This window comes from Scatophagus argus, chromosome 8, assembly GCF_020382885.2.
Source record: "Scatophagus argus isolate fScaArg1 chromosome 8, fScaArg1.pri, whole genome shotgun sequence".
NCBI classification, from domain to species: domain Eukaryota; kingdom Metazoa; phylum Chordata; class Actinopteri; family Scatophagidae; genus Scatophagus; species Scatophagus argus.
In genome coordinates, this window is record NC_058500.1 from 4,815,318 (window position 1) to 4,833,270 (window position 17,953).

The 17,953-nt window shown below is 43.1% G+C and overlaps 1 protein-coding gene across 1 annotated transcript in view; it reads right to left on the reverse strand.

The window, feature by feature from the left end:
• Positions 1-11: 11 nt before the first annotated feature.
• Positions 12-17,953, reverse strand: part of itga5 (integrin, alpha 5 (fibronectin receptor, alpha polypeptide)) — a 33,265-nt gene continuing 15,323 nt past the window's right edge. The window contains exons 10-30 of the mRNA XM_046395601.1: positions 17,878-17,934; positions 17,231-17,283; positions 16,845-17,053; positions 16,325-16,516; positions 16,183-16,228; positions 15,755-15,868; positions 14,444-14,499; positions 13,880-14,037; positions 13,514-13,651; positions 11,008-11,075; positions 9,032-9,182; positions 8,797-8,889; positions 7,952-8,031; positions 7,739-7,819; positions 7,530-7,635; positions 6,952-7,110; positions 6,243-6,350; positions 3,968-4,081; positions 3,233-3,334; positions 2,992-3,114; positions 12-2,868 (exon numbers count right to left, since the gene is read on the reverse strand). Coding sequence (XP_046251557.1) covers positions 2,785-2,868; positions 2,992-3,114; positions 3,233-3,334; positions 3,968-4,081; positions 6,243-6,350; positions 6,952-7,110; positions 7,530-7,635; positions 7,739-7,819; positions 7,952-8,031; positions 8,797-8,889; positions 9,032-9,182; positions 11,008-11,075; positions 13,514-13,651; positions 13,880-14,037; positions 14,444-14,499; positions 15,755-15,868; positions 16,183-16,228; positions 16,325-16,516; positions 16,845-17,053; positions 17,231-17,283; positions 17,878-17,934 — 2,292 coding nt within the window. The 3' untranslated portion in view covers positions 12-2,784. The remainder of the gene's footprint in view (positions 2,869-2,991; positions 3,115-3,232; positions 3,335-3,967; positions 4,082-6,242; positions 6,351-6,951; positions 7,111-7,529; positions 7,636-7,738; positions 7,820-7,951; positions 8,032-8,796; positions 8,890-9,031; positions 9,183-11,007; positions 11,076-13,513; positions 13,652-13,879; positions 14,038-14,443; positions 14,500-15,754; positions 15,869-16,182; positions 16,229-16,324; positions 16,517-16,844; positions 17,054-17,230; positions 17,284-17,877; positions 17,935-17,953) is intronic.

The window sequence follows — 17,953 nt, forward strand, 5'->3', positions numbered from 1 at the left end:
CAGTGCAAGAGTTTGTAAAAAGCGAAATATTTTATTTAAAGTACAAACCATAAACAGGTAAAAATTGACCTCGAAAACCCCCCACCCTCCATTCCTTCCCTCTGCCACAAATATTCTCCCCAATATGGGGTGAAAAAATTCACAACACTCGGTTATCCTTTGAATTCAAAAAACTCCCCTTGTTATAAATATGTACAACTTCTTTTTGGAAGTCTAGGAGAGCAAAAATGGGCTAAGACACGTTAAAAAAAAGAAAGAAAAAGAAAAAAACCCAGTGCCTTCTCCTGATGTAATCGTGGAGGAAGTAAGAAAACAATCCCCTGTCATTATAAATAATGGGCTGACCTGTTCAGTAAAGAATGTTCACACGATGTTTAATGTTTGGAATCAATTACCAAGCGGGGATTTTTGGGGACCATTTGGCTTATAGTAAATCAGTATCCAATGGGGAGGGGGGGGTTGTATGTGAAAAGAGTGTGGTGAGGCAAACAAATGTAAAATCATATGATTAGTATAATGTTGGTGTTTGGGCAGGTGCAACAGCAGAGCACAAAAATCAAACTGTGTCAACATGCCCAAATTCAATGTTAGATATGTTCTCGTGTTTGTCTTTCTGTGTCAGTCTGTGGTATAAAACTCAGTTAAAATCAGAAAAGTGGTCCAGCAATGAAGTGGTGAGTATATCTGAAGTGGAAAAAAAAAAAGTTTCACACTCGGTGAGAAAGCAAGTGAAAGTGAAAAGCCAGAACCTCACAAAAGATCTAGTCTATGTGCTTATCACATACTTTGACACAAAAAGTTCTGCTTTGTCACAACTGAGCCACAAATAAAACCTAAAACAAAAGAAAGCACTGTAATATTAAAAAGAGTGACTATAAATATTGCACTTCCAAACAACATTGAGTTCCCAGTGCCTAGTTTTTATCCCTTTGTTAGAGGTACAAGACATCCTGTTGGATGCTTACATCTGGACGGCAGCCCTTTTATCATGTCCACTGAGGTTTTAAGTATTTAATTGCTGCCACGCGGTTGAAAAAGTCATCCTGAATATGGACTGTATTCATGCTGTCACGTCGAGCCTAATGTAATGTCGAATGGCTAAACCTCCGTGATCTGAAGCTACAGAGGTGATGGGGATAAACAGGACCAAGCAGTGGGAAAGGTGACAACCAATTCACACACAAAAACAAACATTCATAAATACACCATTCGTACAAATGCATGTATGCATGAAGTCACACATATATACACACAAGCTCACACAGCCCTAACTCTAGCCCACAGACATTAAGTATTTACATTTAAGGCACATAAAATCTATGTACATGGCAAATAAAAGAAACCAACACAAAGCATTTTAATGTTCAGTCCCTGTAGCCTTTTGGTAGTGTGATGACCTCAGCCACTTCTCTTTCTATACATGGGCAGCTTTTACTCAAAACACAATCAAAAAATACAGTATCTCACAGTAACACACGCTGTAAGCTGAATATGGATCCTTCATGCTTAGAGAGTGATGATCCTGCATGCTCTCAGACTAAAACTCTCTGTCAAGGCTACAACGTTGCTGATTGGCTGTTAACTCTGTGGTTTCCCCTAATCGTCATTTGTTTGGACTCCTTTGCTGTATGAGCCCAACACAAACAAAGCTGAAGTAAAGACGGCGAAATATCCTTTAGGAGAACACCACTTCTTTTTTTTGACAGAAACACCACACTGTTTCAAGCCTAATGTGAGGTTTCACAGGTCTGCGGTGGTTCCAGTCCCTTCCCAGTCGACTACACAACAATGGCGACGCCAGCATTGGCAACTGAACATGAACAAATAGGATTCAAACAAAGTGATCAGTAGGAGTCAAAATCAGAACTCAAAGGAAGGTCAGTCAGTCAGTCTTAGGTGTCTTTTGGAATTATATCAGTAGATTTCCTTTGAGTGCAAAAACAACTCAACCCAGCGCTGTCCACCAACCTGAGGCAGAGAGAGATCATTTTCATGAGAAACATCCATCCATGCAATTTCTATGCCTGCTTATCCTGTTCAGGGCTGCAGTGTGCTGGGTTGGCGTCTCCCAGCATGCATTAGGCAAAAAATTGGGGGAACAGGGTTTAAATTATGTCAAACTTTAAATTTTCTGATAAAAGCTGAGTCTGTTAAATAGATTAGGTTTCAACATGTACGCAGGTATAAGCCTTTGCTTTCACCAGGTCAATGTTTTCACCTGAAACCTGTTTACCGATCTTCTGAAAATAAAACAATGTGTTCAGGAGATACCAGAGGAATACTTTCAGGCCTCAGCAGGCGACACAATTCACAGCTCCTGGCTGGCGCATGCTACATGTGGCCATATTCTGTCAGAGGCAATGAACACATCAGAAATCATTAGCACCAAGATAAGGCAGTTAAAGGGTTAACATAGAACTCACAAAAGGAAACCCAACAGGCATATCACTGCATCTGCAGGCTGAAGGTAGCCTGCATTTCTTTTTGCAGCTAATATCTTGTTGGTCAGTCTCATGTCAGCCCTGAGGCATTGATAAAAGTTCTGTTTGGTGATAATTCCAACCTGCCAACAAACAAGACATAAATTAAAAAAAAAGAAAACATTCATTTGGCTTGGAGATCTTTGGATTTTCATCTTCATCTAGTGCAGCGCAGCGGAGTTCCAGTGGCCTCTCTTTCACGTAACTCTTCAACTGCTTTCTGATCCACTCTACATGTTCCATCGTGTTTCTCCGTTGCAATCATATGGCCAGGTACTGTGGTTCTGGTAGCTCTGGTTGTCATCTAAGCCTCAGAGGCAGCCTGTGGTTTGAGTTGCGCTTTCTCCATTGCAGTGCCATAAGGTAGAGATCGCTTGAAGAAGCCAAACTACAAATAAAATTTGAGAAAGACAGAAATCAGAAATGAGCGCAGACCTAACTGCAATGGCATTAATCTCTCAGTACAAAGTATTACAATATACAAGAATTTTAAAATCCCTCTTTCACTGACCTTGTATAGTACATAAATGAGGAGAGCCAGAAGCAGTAAACCAGCCAGAATGGCCAAGATGATGATCCACAGGGGAACCGAGTTTTCGATATCTGGCTTGTTCCACACAACTGGTGTCACCACCTAAAGATAAAAGCGCTGTTTGTTAGTGTAACTTAACAAAGAAAATTAAGATGATGCCTCTGTTTGAAGCAGACCCCTGGAATGAATACACCAATGAATGAAAAATGATCTTACGTACTTTTTTGTGTCCACTGGGAAAATGTTTGGGTAGGATGGCATAAGGCATCTTCTTCACGCTGTATCTGGCCATGCACTCCAGCACATATTGCTTGTACGTTTTCTGAAGGAAGTAACAACTCAAGTTATAAAATCTTAACAGTGCAAGCAAACCGCTAGTTATGCACTAGGTGGCGACAAAGACTGTAAGCCATTTCCAAAGAAAATCCCTTCAGCATTCCTTTCCTATGAGCAGCTGTGATACCAGATAATGAATTTTCAATGCATTCACACATTGTCTTTGTGTTACAGCATGCAGTGGTGGTAAATAGTGTGTAGCTTAGACATGGCATGCAAACCAAAAAAATGTAAACAGAAATCTAGACTCACAGTTAGCAACTGTTACTCCATTTGCTCAGGAAAATATGCGAGACTGCACATACTGGCAGCCTGAAGAGCTGATCCAAAACCAGTGCTGATACATTGTAAACATCTGTGAGACTGATGACTGCAGCTACGTATCTTTGCCAGATGCACATTTGAGGTTTTAAATCGCAGTGTTCTTTATTTTTTTGACGAAAGATGGCTTCTTACTTCCTGCCTGAGCTTGACATGATAAAAATACCAGAGGGAAAAGACTAATCTAGAGTGCGCAGACATTTCCTCTGCCATGTCTTTGTCATCTGGTGGGAACATATGCTCATGCACAGTACATGTTTAGTTTGAGTTTGTAAGGCGAGGGTCATCCCCGACAAACCTCAATGAAGGTCTCAGCCCAGATACGAGAGCGCACTTTGAGGATAGCAGTAGTCCCCTTCTTCAGAAGACCCACGTTGCACTGGAGTGTCCAGCACTCTGCATTAGAACAGGACTACAAAGAAGAGAGAGAGGAGTTAATGCCAGTACTACTAGTTAATAAAAGGCTAAATAAGTTGTCTTTAAGTCATTCTTGTGACCCACAAAACTAGCAGGGTCACCTGACAGCAATGCACAAGTGAAAACTGGTAGAGCACATATGGGAAAGACAAACAGCAGCCATGTTAATGCTGCAGGTCAAATAAATATAACAAAGAGCCCAATGTTATGATCTCTATTCCTCGCCTGCTTCAAATTAGATTGAAGGAATGTCATGAGACTGTATAACTGCAGCATGCGCCACTCTCCGCATTATTGCTCAACCACTAAAACCAAGCCACTTTTTTTTCAAGGCTGTAGAATATACAGTCTTAATTACATCCCCATAATGCAGCTTAGTACTTTTAACATTTTAGAACATGCGCACGTTGTGTTTTAGAGCTGGTGCTGTAGTTAGACCACCAACCACACTGAGAGGTTTCGGCGGGTTTCCTGCGGGAGCGCATTAGTTTACTTATTACACCAAGCAGGGCAAACACAGGAGGAAAAGAGAGTACCCGCCTAGTTCCTTCAGGCTCAGTCTTAGACAGACTTAATGAGGGTTTTCAGACAGACAGGGAGCGTATCACTCCACTTCAGCCTGGTGGACCTCCTTGATGATCCAGGACATCGAGGCCACAAAGGTTTGTGAAAATGACCTGAACATGGACCAATGCCAAATATGTCTCAGACCCAAGTCTGACATATCCTCCCTGGTGGAATTAGGGGGTCAAGATCTGGATCCTTGGGGGCGGTGGGGGGCATTGGAGGCTGTTCCCACAACTTCAGAAAATAACAGTCTGGTCCCACTACACAGCTGATGCACACACAAAGCCAGCATAGGCTCGCACTTGGTAAAGGTGCTAAAATAATTTATGATTAATCAGTAACAATAGAAGGCATATTTTGTTTTTACAAGTGATGTAAAATAAAATTAGGATCAGAAATATAAGGGACCACTTTCTGATAAGAAAGCCATTTAAATTTTTTTTCATTGGTAAGAATGGGGGGGGGGTTTAATAAGATACTTTTTAGTCTTTTTCTACAGTCCAGTCTTTTTCAGTCTAGACATCCACAATCTCATATCCAGGCGAATCATAGCTTTAAGAAAAGACAACTCATGATCACCTGCCAGAGAAAGCTGTTTTTTTAATCGCTGATGAATAAAGCATCGTCAAATTATTAATTAACTCATAACTAACAACTGCACATCAGTGAATACATCTCTATTTCAACATAAGAAAGTACTTCACGGAGAAAAGTACTACAACAGAAGTTGCTCAGCTTTACAAAGACAAAACAGGTCACATTATGACTTAGGCTGACAGCTTTGTCCAAGCATTGCTAAACACTTAAACCCACTTGGATCAAGAGACACTTTGAACATAGATGTCTACCCTCCCGAGCGTAAAACACAAAAGTGCACACACTGGAGAAACAAGAGAATGGAGTCCTTCATACTGTCGTGTCGCTGGACATGCTTGATAAACGAGCACAGTTGGGAGCGACAGACGCATGGACAAAGACCTCTTTGGTGAAGGCAGGTACCCAAAGACAGAGGCAGAGAGAGATGCTACCTACAGCTGGGTGGATCAATAGGGCCAGAGCGTGGAGGCCTGGGGCCCTCACAACACTCAGAGCCGAAAATTAGAGAGCAGTCTGCAGTAACCAGTGCATCACTAACGAAAAGACTCCTGTCCTGTCCCAAGTCTTCTCTGCCTCTCCACCCCTCCACCACTACAAAAGGCTCTTTAATGTTAATCACCACAAGGGGACAAGCCTGTGCCCTCTGACCCCTCCCTTTTAACGACATCATAACCTAATTACCCAATCCCAGGAGCCCCATATAGGACCTGGGCCAATGTCACCAAAATAGATCCAAACCTGCACACTTAACCAGAAATGCAATAAATGCAGCAAAAATATGTTGGTTAAACCTTTTCTCAGTGCAGAGTCCTGACCTGCTGTTTAAATTACATAAGCTCATTTACCATTAGCTGTAAACTCAAGTTAATCATTCCCTCAGTTGCAAATCACCTATTACACGAGACTTCACCTCATGGCCTGATCAGGTTTGTCCACACTTAGAACAAGTTGTATTTATAGAACCGGACGATTGACCAGACGAAGCATCTTACCAGGTTAGTCAAATGAGCGAGTTGGTTCTTGTGGACATCCCTCTTCTCGACATGGTGCTCATTTGCCTTCAGAGCCAGAATAGGTGGTTCTGTAGATGTGCGCTGGAGCTAATGGAGAAGAGAGCACAAAACGACACCCATTTAGATGGAACAGACCTCACCATGCAGAAGAGCACACCAACCTTTCTGTCAATATAAAACCTAATGTTAGGGTGACCCTGAGGCTTTTTGTCATTAATCAGAAGCATGTGAGCGCTACTCCAAACAGATTCCCATAGAAATACAATGTACTTAGCAATTCACCAGGGAAAAAAAAAAACATAAGGTCACCGCTAAGACTGATGACCACTCACAACCCTGCTCAACATCTGTCAAGCTTTCAGTGTCGACACAAACAACTTCCACGAAAGCTACAACTTGGTATAAGGGGGTGTGTCACTGGATGTCAAAGATGAGAGAGTATCTTGCTGGGTGAGGTGGTTCATCAATCTGTGCAGAGCATACAGACGAGCTGGGACTTCAAAGCAGTGGTGGGGTTAGTGTCCTGGGTGGGGCTGAGAAGCTGGGAGGAGGAGGTGGGTGTGGGCCAACCGATGGGAGATCCCAACTGTTAATCATACATCTGACTGGGGATCAGTAGAAGATGTTCACTGTCTAATTTAGCCTTATTTGACACTGGGAGGTGTGCATCTGTGTGCCTCACGCTTACTTTGAGGCGTAGGTGGTTCATGTTCTTGTCTGTGGTGCAGTTGATGGGGCCTTCTGTGGAGAATTCCAGGGGGTAAAGGAGAGTGTGGCCCTGGACACTGAGAGGGCAGCGTAGCTCAAGGAGGGTGTGGCTGATCCGACTGGGCCCGTTGTTCAGCAACTGGAGAAAGGAAGTGAAATAGGAAACTTCAGTATGTGAAGCATCAGAAAACTTCAAGAGCAGCTTGACTGTTTCATATTTTCAATGTAGCTGAGAGGGTGCGACAGACTTTTTTTGTTTTTTTTTTCTCTTAAAGGTTCATCACAACATAAACACGCTTATTGTTTATTTTTAATTATGGAGGGAACTGTCCCTTTACCCTACAAGTAGGTCACCTAAAGTGGTCCAAGGGGAAGTGGATCGGCATTCGGCACAGTTTGAGAACAATCACATTGTGTAATCTGGAGTATGTTTTCTTTGGTTTTCCTTCATTGTTGCCCCAGGTAGTCGACTTTATGAACAGCGGGATGTACTTTCCAACCCAGTCTGCTCAGCCGCCTCTTCCTCAAGTCTGCACATTTAAGAACCTCGCTGATTACCTCATAGATGTGTTCCACTGCAGGCCCGACGTCCTGCTCCACCCCATAGTTTTTGGTCACCTTCCAGTTGGCTGGCGGGAAGAAGACCTTATCTGGTCGGGACACACTTCAACAAGAAAAGTGGCGAGACATCAGAACATGTGTCAGGAGGCAACACGAAGTTAATTAAATTCCAAAAGTTCAAGAGGGAACCCTCACACTCAACTCACCCCTGTACTATGACCTCAGCCTGAACAACCACCTCCAGCTTGTAGGGTACAACCTCACTGTGGGAATTATTCTCATTTTTACTGTGAAAACAGAGAAGAGGGAAAAAATTCTGATTAGCTGATATCATTCACGGCCTGTGAACCCCTGAGTCAGAATCCATATTATTCTGAAAACTGTTAGTTTCTCTGCTGCATGTTGACATGAAGCCGTACCTGCGAATCTGAAGCTCAAACTGAACAGTTTTGTGCGTGTCCTTCAGTCGTGGCACTGTGAAGCGCAGACCAGCCCACAGCTGCAAAGAAGAAGGTCCGACATATTGATCATCATTATGAAAAAAAGAGCACAACACACACTATTCTCTATTTCAACTTAACAAGTAACAGAGAAGAAATGAGTTACTGAAGTCTGTGTGTCCTGTAAAGGACTCTCATCCTATCATCCCATCCCCTCATCCCATCCTCTGAGAGATATGCGATGTTCTTGGGTGTGTCAGTCTGTGAACTTGTTGTCTGTCCAGCAGTCACATGCATTACAAGAAGGCGAGAGTTCTTGCTTTGCCTTTTCTTTATTTATCATTTCAGATCCATTTGTTTTCCACATAAACTGATACATTAAGTCTCTCTGCACCTACTTTTTTATGACCCACCTCTCATTCACATCAGATCAATAATCCCGCAAAAGCCTTCCCTGAGAATAAATGAGCAGTTTCTACTGCTTTTCTGTCTATCTTTTCCAGCCAAAAGTAGTTGATGGTCTGCCTATACAGACCTATTAAAAGCATGCCAGCTTATGGCTCCATCATTAAAAAGGGGAATTCTACCCAGCAGGAGGCTGAGGGCACAGATGGAGTCTGTTCTTCCTGTCACAACATTTCCTGACACACACCATTTCCTGTGCTGTTCACACCCAATCTGGGGATGACATACAACTTTTTCCTGCAAAGAGCAGGAAATCATGATGTTGTGTCAACTGCTGAATATTAGAAACACCTGAGATACAACTCATTAGGCAAGGAGCTAAAGGGAGAAAAAGTGCCAAAAGACAGCAGCGTCCTTACACTGGTGCCAGACTTCATCGGGTTGCCCAAATCGCAGCTGAGGTATCGCGTCTGGTTCTCTGTCTCATAGCTGCAGGTCAGCTGGGTCAGGCTCTGAGAAACAAGAGGACATATTGGTCAAACCACAGCAAAGGACAATCATCAGTAAGAAGGCCAGCAACCGCAGTCATGTCCCAAGAGGAATATTAGTCTCCGGAAGTTGTGGGTTTTCACTGCGTCTTAAATTTATAGTCACCTCATTATTGCGGGCAATGCCGCTGTAGTCAGCTTCAGGCGGCAGCACCACATACAGCTCTGCCTCGTACGCCCCTCCCTCACCCTCATTTCTGGCGTTGAAAGTCAAGGTTAGCGAGTTGTCATCACCCAGGTAGACTTCCTTCCTGTTCCTGAGGACCGAACCAAAGAAAAACGGTTACTGATAGGGTCAATAGCCAGGTTAAATGGTGTCAGAGCTCCTTAGAAAATAAATATGGGTTAAGTTGTGTTACAATATTAAAAGTAATCACCAACATTCCTTGTTTGTATTTGCTGGCAGACAAGTTTGCTTGAATGAAGCTAATAAATGTTCAGGCTTTGTGCTTATATAATATTTTCTTCAGTGCCCAGCTACAGAAAAACATCAATTAGTTGCATCTCACTAAGTCCCTCCCCCGTTCAGTGAAAACTTTTCCGATGCGGTGGTAAAGTCATACATGCTGTATAACATAGTGTAGAACTGTTAAACACCTCCCCCTTCCTTGCTTTCTCTCACTCCCTCCACCTCTTTCCACAGCTAAAAACAATGAGAAACTCCATATGGAGGGTCACACAGACGCTTTTAATTACAACTCGCTCTCATAAAGCAGTGCAGGAGAGCAAGAGAAGATTTCTGAAGCTGATCCTCTGCCGGCCTGCAAGTCAACCGTGCTAACTGGCAGTGCACTTTTCAAATCAAACAAAGGCTCAGGATTAGAAAACTCCTCAAATCCTTCAAGCTTCCATGAGGGACCCTTGGTCTAACAGGTTATGTGTTTTGGCAGTGCAATAGAAGAAACAACATCACAGGAATGATGGACACTTTTTTTCTTTTTTCGAAATTCCACTACATCAAGCTATTATTCTAATTTCACTAGTAACTCTTTCTATGGCTTAGTTTCTGGGGTTGCACTTTGACAGAGTGCAGCAATAACACACACTCACTGCAGGTTGTTCCATATGTGATAGATCAGCCATGCATTGAGAAAAATGACGACAGATGGTAGATAAATATAGGAATGTGAAATCAAAATGACAGAGCAGAGAAGGGAGCATAAGGGAGGCCGTTATTTTTAAGTAAAGCGCTAACAGATTTCTTGAATCAAAGTGTGGCAGGCACGGTGCTCCTAACAGCTTCAGAAGCTGGAGAGATTGGGACTCTGGCACACAGCACAAATATTTTCCACAGATCCCTTTCATCTCTCCTGTCTTTTCCCCTTAACTGTTTGTCATAGCACCTGTAGAACAGAACTGCTTCCTGTTTTCAGGGGACAGTGTACCCTTACTCTGCTGCAACACTGTGGCTATTAACAGTCTCACTCTGGTATGCTAAACTCAGCAAAGCAGGGGAACAACAAAAACAGCTGTATTTACGCTTTGGCACTCAAATCCGAGGTCCCATTTGTATGATGCAGAGTTAAGATTCTGTGACCCTGTTCACAGTTTACAACGTAACATCACTTTCATCTTAATACACACTACATAATCAAAAGCACCCCTGACCCATCACATTTTAAATACACAGACAGCTTTGCAGCTGTAACAGCTTCCACTCTTCTGGGAAGGCTTTCCAAAAGATTTTGAGTGTTTCTCTGGGAATTTTTGTCCATTCATGCAGCAGAGCATTTGTGAGGTCAGACACTGATGTTGGACCAAAAGGCCTGGCTCACAATCTCTGTTCCAGTTCATCCCAAAGGTGTTGGATGGGGTTGAGGTCAGGACTCTGTGTGGGCCAGTCAAGTTCTTCCACACCAAACTCATCCAACCATGTGTTTATGGAGCTTTGCTTTGTGCACTGGGGCTCAGTCATGCTGGAATAGAAAAGGGCCTTCCCCCAAACTGCTGCCACAAAGTTGGAAGCATAGCATTGTCCACACCTGAATTTAATAATAAAGAAGTGTGTCCCAATACTTATGCCTATATATAACACATTCATTATATGCTCGGGGATTCTTTTAAAAATATATGAACACTCACCCGTGGACCGCCAGCTTCAAGTCAGGAACACAGATGTTGTCTTCTCCACAGTCCAACAGAATCTGAGCCTGAAAGACACACATTGGGGGGGGTGACATTAGTTTTAATACAGGCTGCAGGGAATGATGATCATGCAGTAGGTTCTGAACAAAAACACACTTCTTTTGCATGTGAAGACAATTAGACACACAAGATAAATTAAGTATCTGTTGGAGGGAGACAACGGGATGAGCGCAGCAAGATGCGACATGTGGTATGACTAACACATTCCACTCCTGTCTCCCGACCGCCACCCAACACACACCTGCACTGCAGTCCCCTCCATCTACAAGACATCATCGCTGCACATCAGACAGTTAAAAACAATGTTGTGGCTCCGAGGGATGTTGACAGACTTGGTGAGGTCATGACAAAAGGAGAGATGCCACTCCCCCCTGAACCAGCTGTCCCGGCACACTCACATATGTTTTCTGTTTGTTAGAGAAGGAAATGATGAGCAGAGGAAGAGTCCAGGCCCATGCCAGAGGACATGCTCCCGTCAGGCTGAGCACAAATCTGCCTGCTCCCAGCTCTCACCATCCTCCCACATCACAACGCTATGTGGCAAACCTCGCTTTAACCACACGCTACACCACCCAGCGAACCGCAGCAGTATATGATCATATGGAGAGGGAGGAGCGTGGAGGAACTTAGTGAGACACAGGATATCTCCGTTGACCCGAAAAGCTGAAGTGTGGGTTCAAAGATTACAGTGGAGGGAAAGACAACAAAGCAACAGAAACACTGCTGGATAAGTGGACGACCGCTGAACGTGTGGCAGGGCAGCGACAGGGAAAGCCCTGCGGCTTGCTAAATTGTATCCCGCTGCGACTGTGACAGTGTGATGATGCTCGTGACGATGAGGATAATAAATAGAAATAGAGGAGGAGATTAGAGAGAGCCGAGCGCCCCCCCTTGTCATTACACCATCAAGGGGCTCTAATTATGGACACCATGGTAACCACCATGTTCACCCGGCCACATGTGCACCCTTGTCTGTTAGCCTGTCTGTATGGCAGGAAAACGACGTTTGAAGGCTCGTCACTGTAGTTAAACAACAGCAACACTGACCTCGACATGTGACATAACGAGGGCAAGCACCATGCATGAAATCAAAAATGAGTGGAGTCCATTTATCACATTCAGATTAATTTGGTCAGATGTTATTATTTTAAGAACAATGAGGGCACTGATGCACACTTTTAGCCATTCCTAAAAAAAAATAAGGTGACAACAACTGAGATCCTTTCTGGTTATTGCACACAATTTTACAATTAAAGGATCCATCACAATGTCATAAGTCTTCACAGAAACATGTGGAATACATTAAGAGCATAGAGAGAGTGAATCTGTGCCGAGCATATCAACCGTCTCTCATTCTCGTTCCAGCTCAAAGACAGCAAGAACTTGGCGGCGTCAGTGAAATGTTACATGACCTGCCACACATTCTCAAAGCATATGTGGAAATCAATAGGGCATCATGTGTTTGATCAAGGCCAAGGCTGTGGTATTAATAGTCAACCTTCACTGTTTTTACACTGCTACAAGATTAATGAAATACGTTGGCAGGCTGACACTACTCCCATTATCCACACATGTACACAGATCAGGTTTGTCCTCTTTTGGTATTTTATTTAAGAAAAAAAAGCTTTTTCAGGTTTAAAGTTCACATTTTAGCCGAGGCTTGTCTCAAGGTGTTGGTTCAGCAATAGACCACATGTGCTGGAGGCCCAACAGCTTTGATATCTATAAAGGACATCAGTAAGAGGGTTCAGTCCTGATCCAGTAGGAGTAAGAACAATGAAGACAGAGGGGTTGATTAAACTATGTGGACTGCCATTCCTCATACGCTCCAGTAGCCGTGGCAATCCGGTGGCTGTTGCAGAACTCACATATGGTGCATGCTGTGCCACAGCTGAAAGGATGCCCACATGTTGAGCTGAATCTACTTACTGCCAGAGGAAAACTGAAAAAATGCTGAGAGATTTCAACCAGATGGGCAAATTGGCTTGCTGCGCCCCACCCTGAAATATCAACCCGTCTTCTGCGTCTGCAGCTTGGGAGCAAGGCACCTACGCACCGTCATGCAGCCAGGCAGGCTGAGAACAATTCTTGCTGGGACAGGGAAACACTTCTTTGTACATATGCCTCACATTTTCATTTTGAAAACATCTTTCCAGACACCCTGGACCTCTTCCCAGCAGAACAGCTTAGAATTTACATTAAAAAGAACAGACTCACACTTTCATCAGGAACAGGAGCTGGCTGTTGATACAGGGAATGATTACTCAGTATAGTGGATACTCTTATTGTCATTTCAGAGCAAATGAGTCTAAGCAAGACTGAGAACCATATGCCAATTACATGGAATGCTGCTCTACCATATATTGATGCTATAAGCCCTGTAGGTCACATTAGGTTCAGCGTCGGATAGAAGATTTGAGCTGAATAATGCAAGTAAAATTACCTTCTGCTCAATTATACTGGTGGTCTGATAGTTGAGGATGGGCCGCAGGCCGTGTGAGTCAGCTGCAACTTTTGGATCCAAGCTGAAGTTCAAGGCCACATAAATGGAGGAGAGTTTATCTCTGAAGTCTTTCTCATCCTGCAGTCAAACAAACACATACCACAATTTTTCTCAGATGCAGTTGGTACAAAATGTGAAAATGTACAAGACTGTCCCACAATTTAGGTTTGCATGAAAACTAGAAATTAGAACCATCGCTAAGTCACAGATTTTGTAAAATGTGATTATTACTACTGCACAGACTTAAGTCACTGGGTGAATAATCACAGCCTTAGAGGATTTTTATTTGTGAGAAAGCTGACATACTCTTAGGTAGATCTTGGTGTGGTTGCAAACACGCTCGCCATGGCGCACAATCACACTCTTCTGGAGCAAGGGTTGCTGGGAGTCCAAGAACAAAGCCCTCTTCACTGCACCTTTCTGCTTGTGCTTATGACTATCAAGCTGCACCTCCACCTGGAAAGCTGGAACACATAACACACATACAAACAAGTGAGCATTCATGGCATGATGAATGTTCCTGAGTCATATAATGACAGGTTTAAAAAAGACCTCCATAAATATTCTGAAGTACACACAATGTAGTCAATGTAACTTAAACTTAACGGCTCAGGGAACACTTGTAAAGGAAGCAGCAATTAGAGGTAATAACTGGGAGTTGATAGGGAAGGAGACTGAGCACAAGAGAGGTTTGATTATAAAGGCCACAGAAGATATTTGGCTAACAGCACTCCCCTTTTTGCAATAACAAAAATCCAAAATCCAAAACACTTTAACCTACAGATGGTTATGGATTTAAAATATTACCCCTGGTGGCTATTTGACAGCCCCCTACTTTCAACAAAGTTCAGATGTGGAAAATTGGCTCACCTATGATGTCCGGTAGGTGCTTCCCATCAGCAGATATGCAGAAATTCAAATTGACACTGTTGGGGGGCAAGCACATGATGAGGGAAGCATGTTCATTTATGGCAGAAATTCAGTACAAACAAGACACTTCACTTGCTCTCACTTGTTCTCTCACTTTCTCTCATGGCCCACTTTTCTTGTGTCAGGCTCACATTACAAGACACAAGGCGTAACAGGAATACGATGGATAAAATGACAAAAATGTCAAATGTTTGAAAACGTACTGGCATCTGACTGTTTCACCAGCCAAGCTGATAAATCGGCACGTCTCCTTTTCCACCGACAGCTCCCCCACACACAAAGGAATAGCAGAGTTAAGAAGGGTGAAATTGGGCAATGACTCAGGTTTCAGTGCTGACCAGTCAGTGACTGTCTATATAAGCCTGTAGCTCTCTCCCATGACATCAGCTGCACAACACAGTGCTGCTGTCCAAAAATCTGCAACCCCAAAACCCCCAATCCCTTTACTAGTAAACCCACACAAGAAGCATAGAGAAAGGAAAAAAGGAGAGTCTGTTGGGGAAAAAATGGCAAAGGGAAGAGAGGTGAAAAATGAGACAAAAAAGACAGAGAGGGTACAAGGACTTCTTTTGAGGGGTAGTTACAACTTCATATATATGCTCCTGTTCCTGCACGGCTGTGTGCACATGCTCACGGGAGTCTACGTGTCCTGATGTTTCCCAGCTGTGTCTCACCACCAAACAATATCTCATTCAAAGCAACAGCAAAAACCTTCGAGCCCCTCCCCTCCCATTATCCCTTGTGCTTTCCTTTCACCCCCACCAAAAACTCCTCATCACTAGGCAACGTAGTGTAATCAAGACAGATGTGTATACAAGAGTTTCCTTTATGGATCAGGATCTGGAAGGAGGGGAGGGGGGGCCAGACACGTGAGTGCAGTGTCGACCATGTCGAGCAGTGAGCAACCGTCGTCTGTTTCCTCTCCTCTTTTCTGGAACTGAATACTGTGCACATTTGGAAGAGGCCAAAAAACAGCTAACAATGCTGCTATTCAGCATGTTATTTGAAGACATTTGGAAAATAGGTCAGATAAAAGCAGACTTCAGTATGAATTAATTCCATGACTGCTGATGGTAAAGGAGATTGCTTATCAGAACTTCCTGCCATGTCAGGAGTGTTTATGCTTGTGGAGGGAAATGGGGAAGCCCATCTTTTTTTTTTTTTGCAGTTGGGTCAAGCAACAGAGCAGTACTGAAGCCTGAGTCACTGGAAGCTTTGGAAGTTTTGGCCGTGGACAAGCTGAACACTTACCAGGAAACAGGAATGCTGGTGTTTCCACTGGTGACCATGCAGTTCTTCTCTTCAGGGTTGATCATGGTGGGGTAAACTGTCAGAGAGGCACTGGTGTTAACTATTGGGCGGGATCTGTGGGTAACAAACAGAATGTAGAGTTAAGATTCAGTTATCAAAGATTTTAATCAGTATGCTTATTTGCTTGCCAAGACTTAAATGAGAGGACTGATACCACTCTCATATCTGTCTGTTAGGGATATGGTTAGCTTAGCTTAGTGTTAAAACTACAAACACAGGGAAACAGCTTTATCACGCTGTCTTAAGGTAATAAACCTGCCTAACACCTATGCTCTACATTTTTACACTTTTTTTGAACAGAAAGCATGTAACCCTTTAAACGAATAGATTCCATTATTATGTGCAATACATGATTCAAAACAACATACCTGTAAAGAACTGCTTTGTCAACACCAAAGGCACCAACTATAAGATCTGAGGAAATAAAGGAACAGAATAAGAAAATATAAAATTAGAAAACACAAAATGAAAAGCTAATGATGGCCACGGCATACTTCCAGTCTCACTCACCTGGGTATCCATTCATGTCCAAGTCCTTAGCACCCCTGAGGGCAAATCCAAAGCTAGCAGGAACAGTTCCAGCAGCCCACTGGCCAGTGATGACCTGAGATGGCTTTTCCCTGAGTCCTTCAGAGTATCCATTATAGATGTAGACCAGTCCCCGCTGATCCTCCCCTCCAAATGGACAGCTGATAGCAACATCTGCCACATGGCAAAAATTAAAAAAATGTAAAAGTTAAAAAGAAAAAATCAAGAAAAATATTAACCTAAAGCCACAGTATCTCTGTATATAATGAAGAAATTAATAACAAAATATATAATTATTGTATTATAATTATTATCATAATTATTTTAATTAGTTTCCATTTTCAAATTTTAAAGCCATGAAATTATTTCTATCTACAGTTTTTATATATGAACTCCAATTTTCATGCAAGTAAAGTATAGAAACAACAATAAATCACGATGCTCAGTAATTTCATTCCATTTCTTGCCCCACCCCTCCCCCCAATAAACTCCCCATTCTTACCATTGAAACCATCCTGGTTCAGATCTCCCAGTGGTGAAATGGTGCTGCCAAATCTCCCAAACACCTGGGTGCCTGTCAAGTGAGGTAGGAGGAGCTCCAGGTTCAGGGGACCACGCTGTAAGTAAACATAGACCCGGCCCATCTCTTCCAGGCGGCCATCAGAGCCTCGGACCATAAACATGGGAGCTCCCACCAGCAGATCAGCCATCCTACAGACAAGAAAGCAAAATAACGCAAACTAATTTAAGCTCAGTCACATCGACGCCTGTAATGTGTTGCTGGCGGCATCCAATCCAGATTCTGCCAGGTAATTATCTAGCAAGAAAGAGTGAAAGAGACAGAGGAAGACAGGGAGGGTGAGAAAACCAGACAAGGCAACTACTCACCCATCGCTGTTGATGTCTGTTGTTGCTACCGCATAGCCAAAATATGACCCCATCTGTAAACAGAAAGTGTTTCCATGACTTTTCACTAGCATCATCAAAATTTGAATTCTTATGACGTATTGTGTTTGTTAACAGAAACAGTTGCACTTGCACTGCAAACTTCAGACTTGCTTTTAGCATAACAGAAGAAAGGGAGGCTTGAAGGAAACATGGAGGCCTGATGCCTTTTACAGGTTCAGCCCAGTTTGTTGCTGATTCTGTTCTAAGTCAGTTTCATTTTCTGTGTTTTCTGTTATGAATCAAAAAACCCAGGCATGATAGAAGCATTTTGAATAGCGTAAGCAAATTCTCATGTGATTTCATTTATTCAGCTGAGTCAATCATCGCAGCTAAAACAAGCGTGTTTCTATTCCCAGAACCATTTGCACAAATTGCCACTGCACTTTCTCCTCAATAATTGAGCTTTACAGCAAACCACAAAAGAGACCAAAATCTAGTAACGAGGACGTTGTAAAGGAAATTATTTTTGCTTACACTGACTCAACAAATTAAGAGCTCTCATGAGGAGCCGAGCAATGAAAACACAGAGGAAGTGGAGCATGAAGGAGCTTTGTGTAGAGGGCGGAGATCGGAGCTCTCTGACTGACCTGCTCACCAGTGTAGTTTATCATGGTCTTTAGATCTGTACCGTTCAGAACAGACACCTGTAACACACCAGTGGCA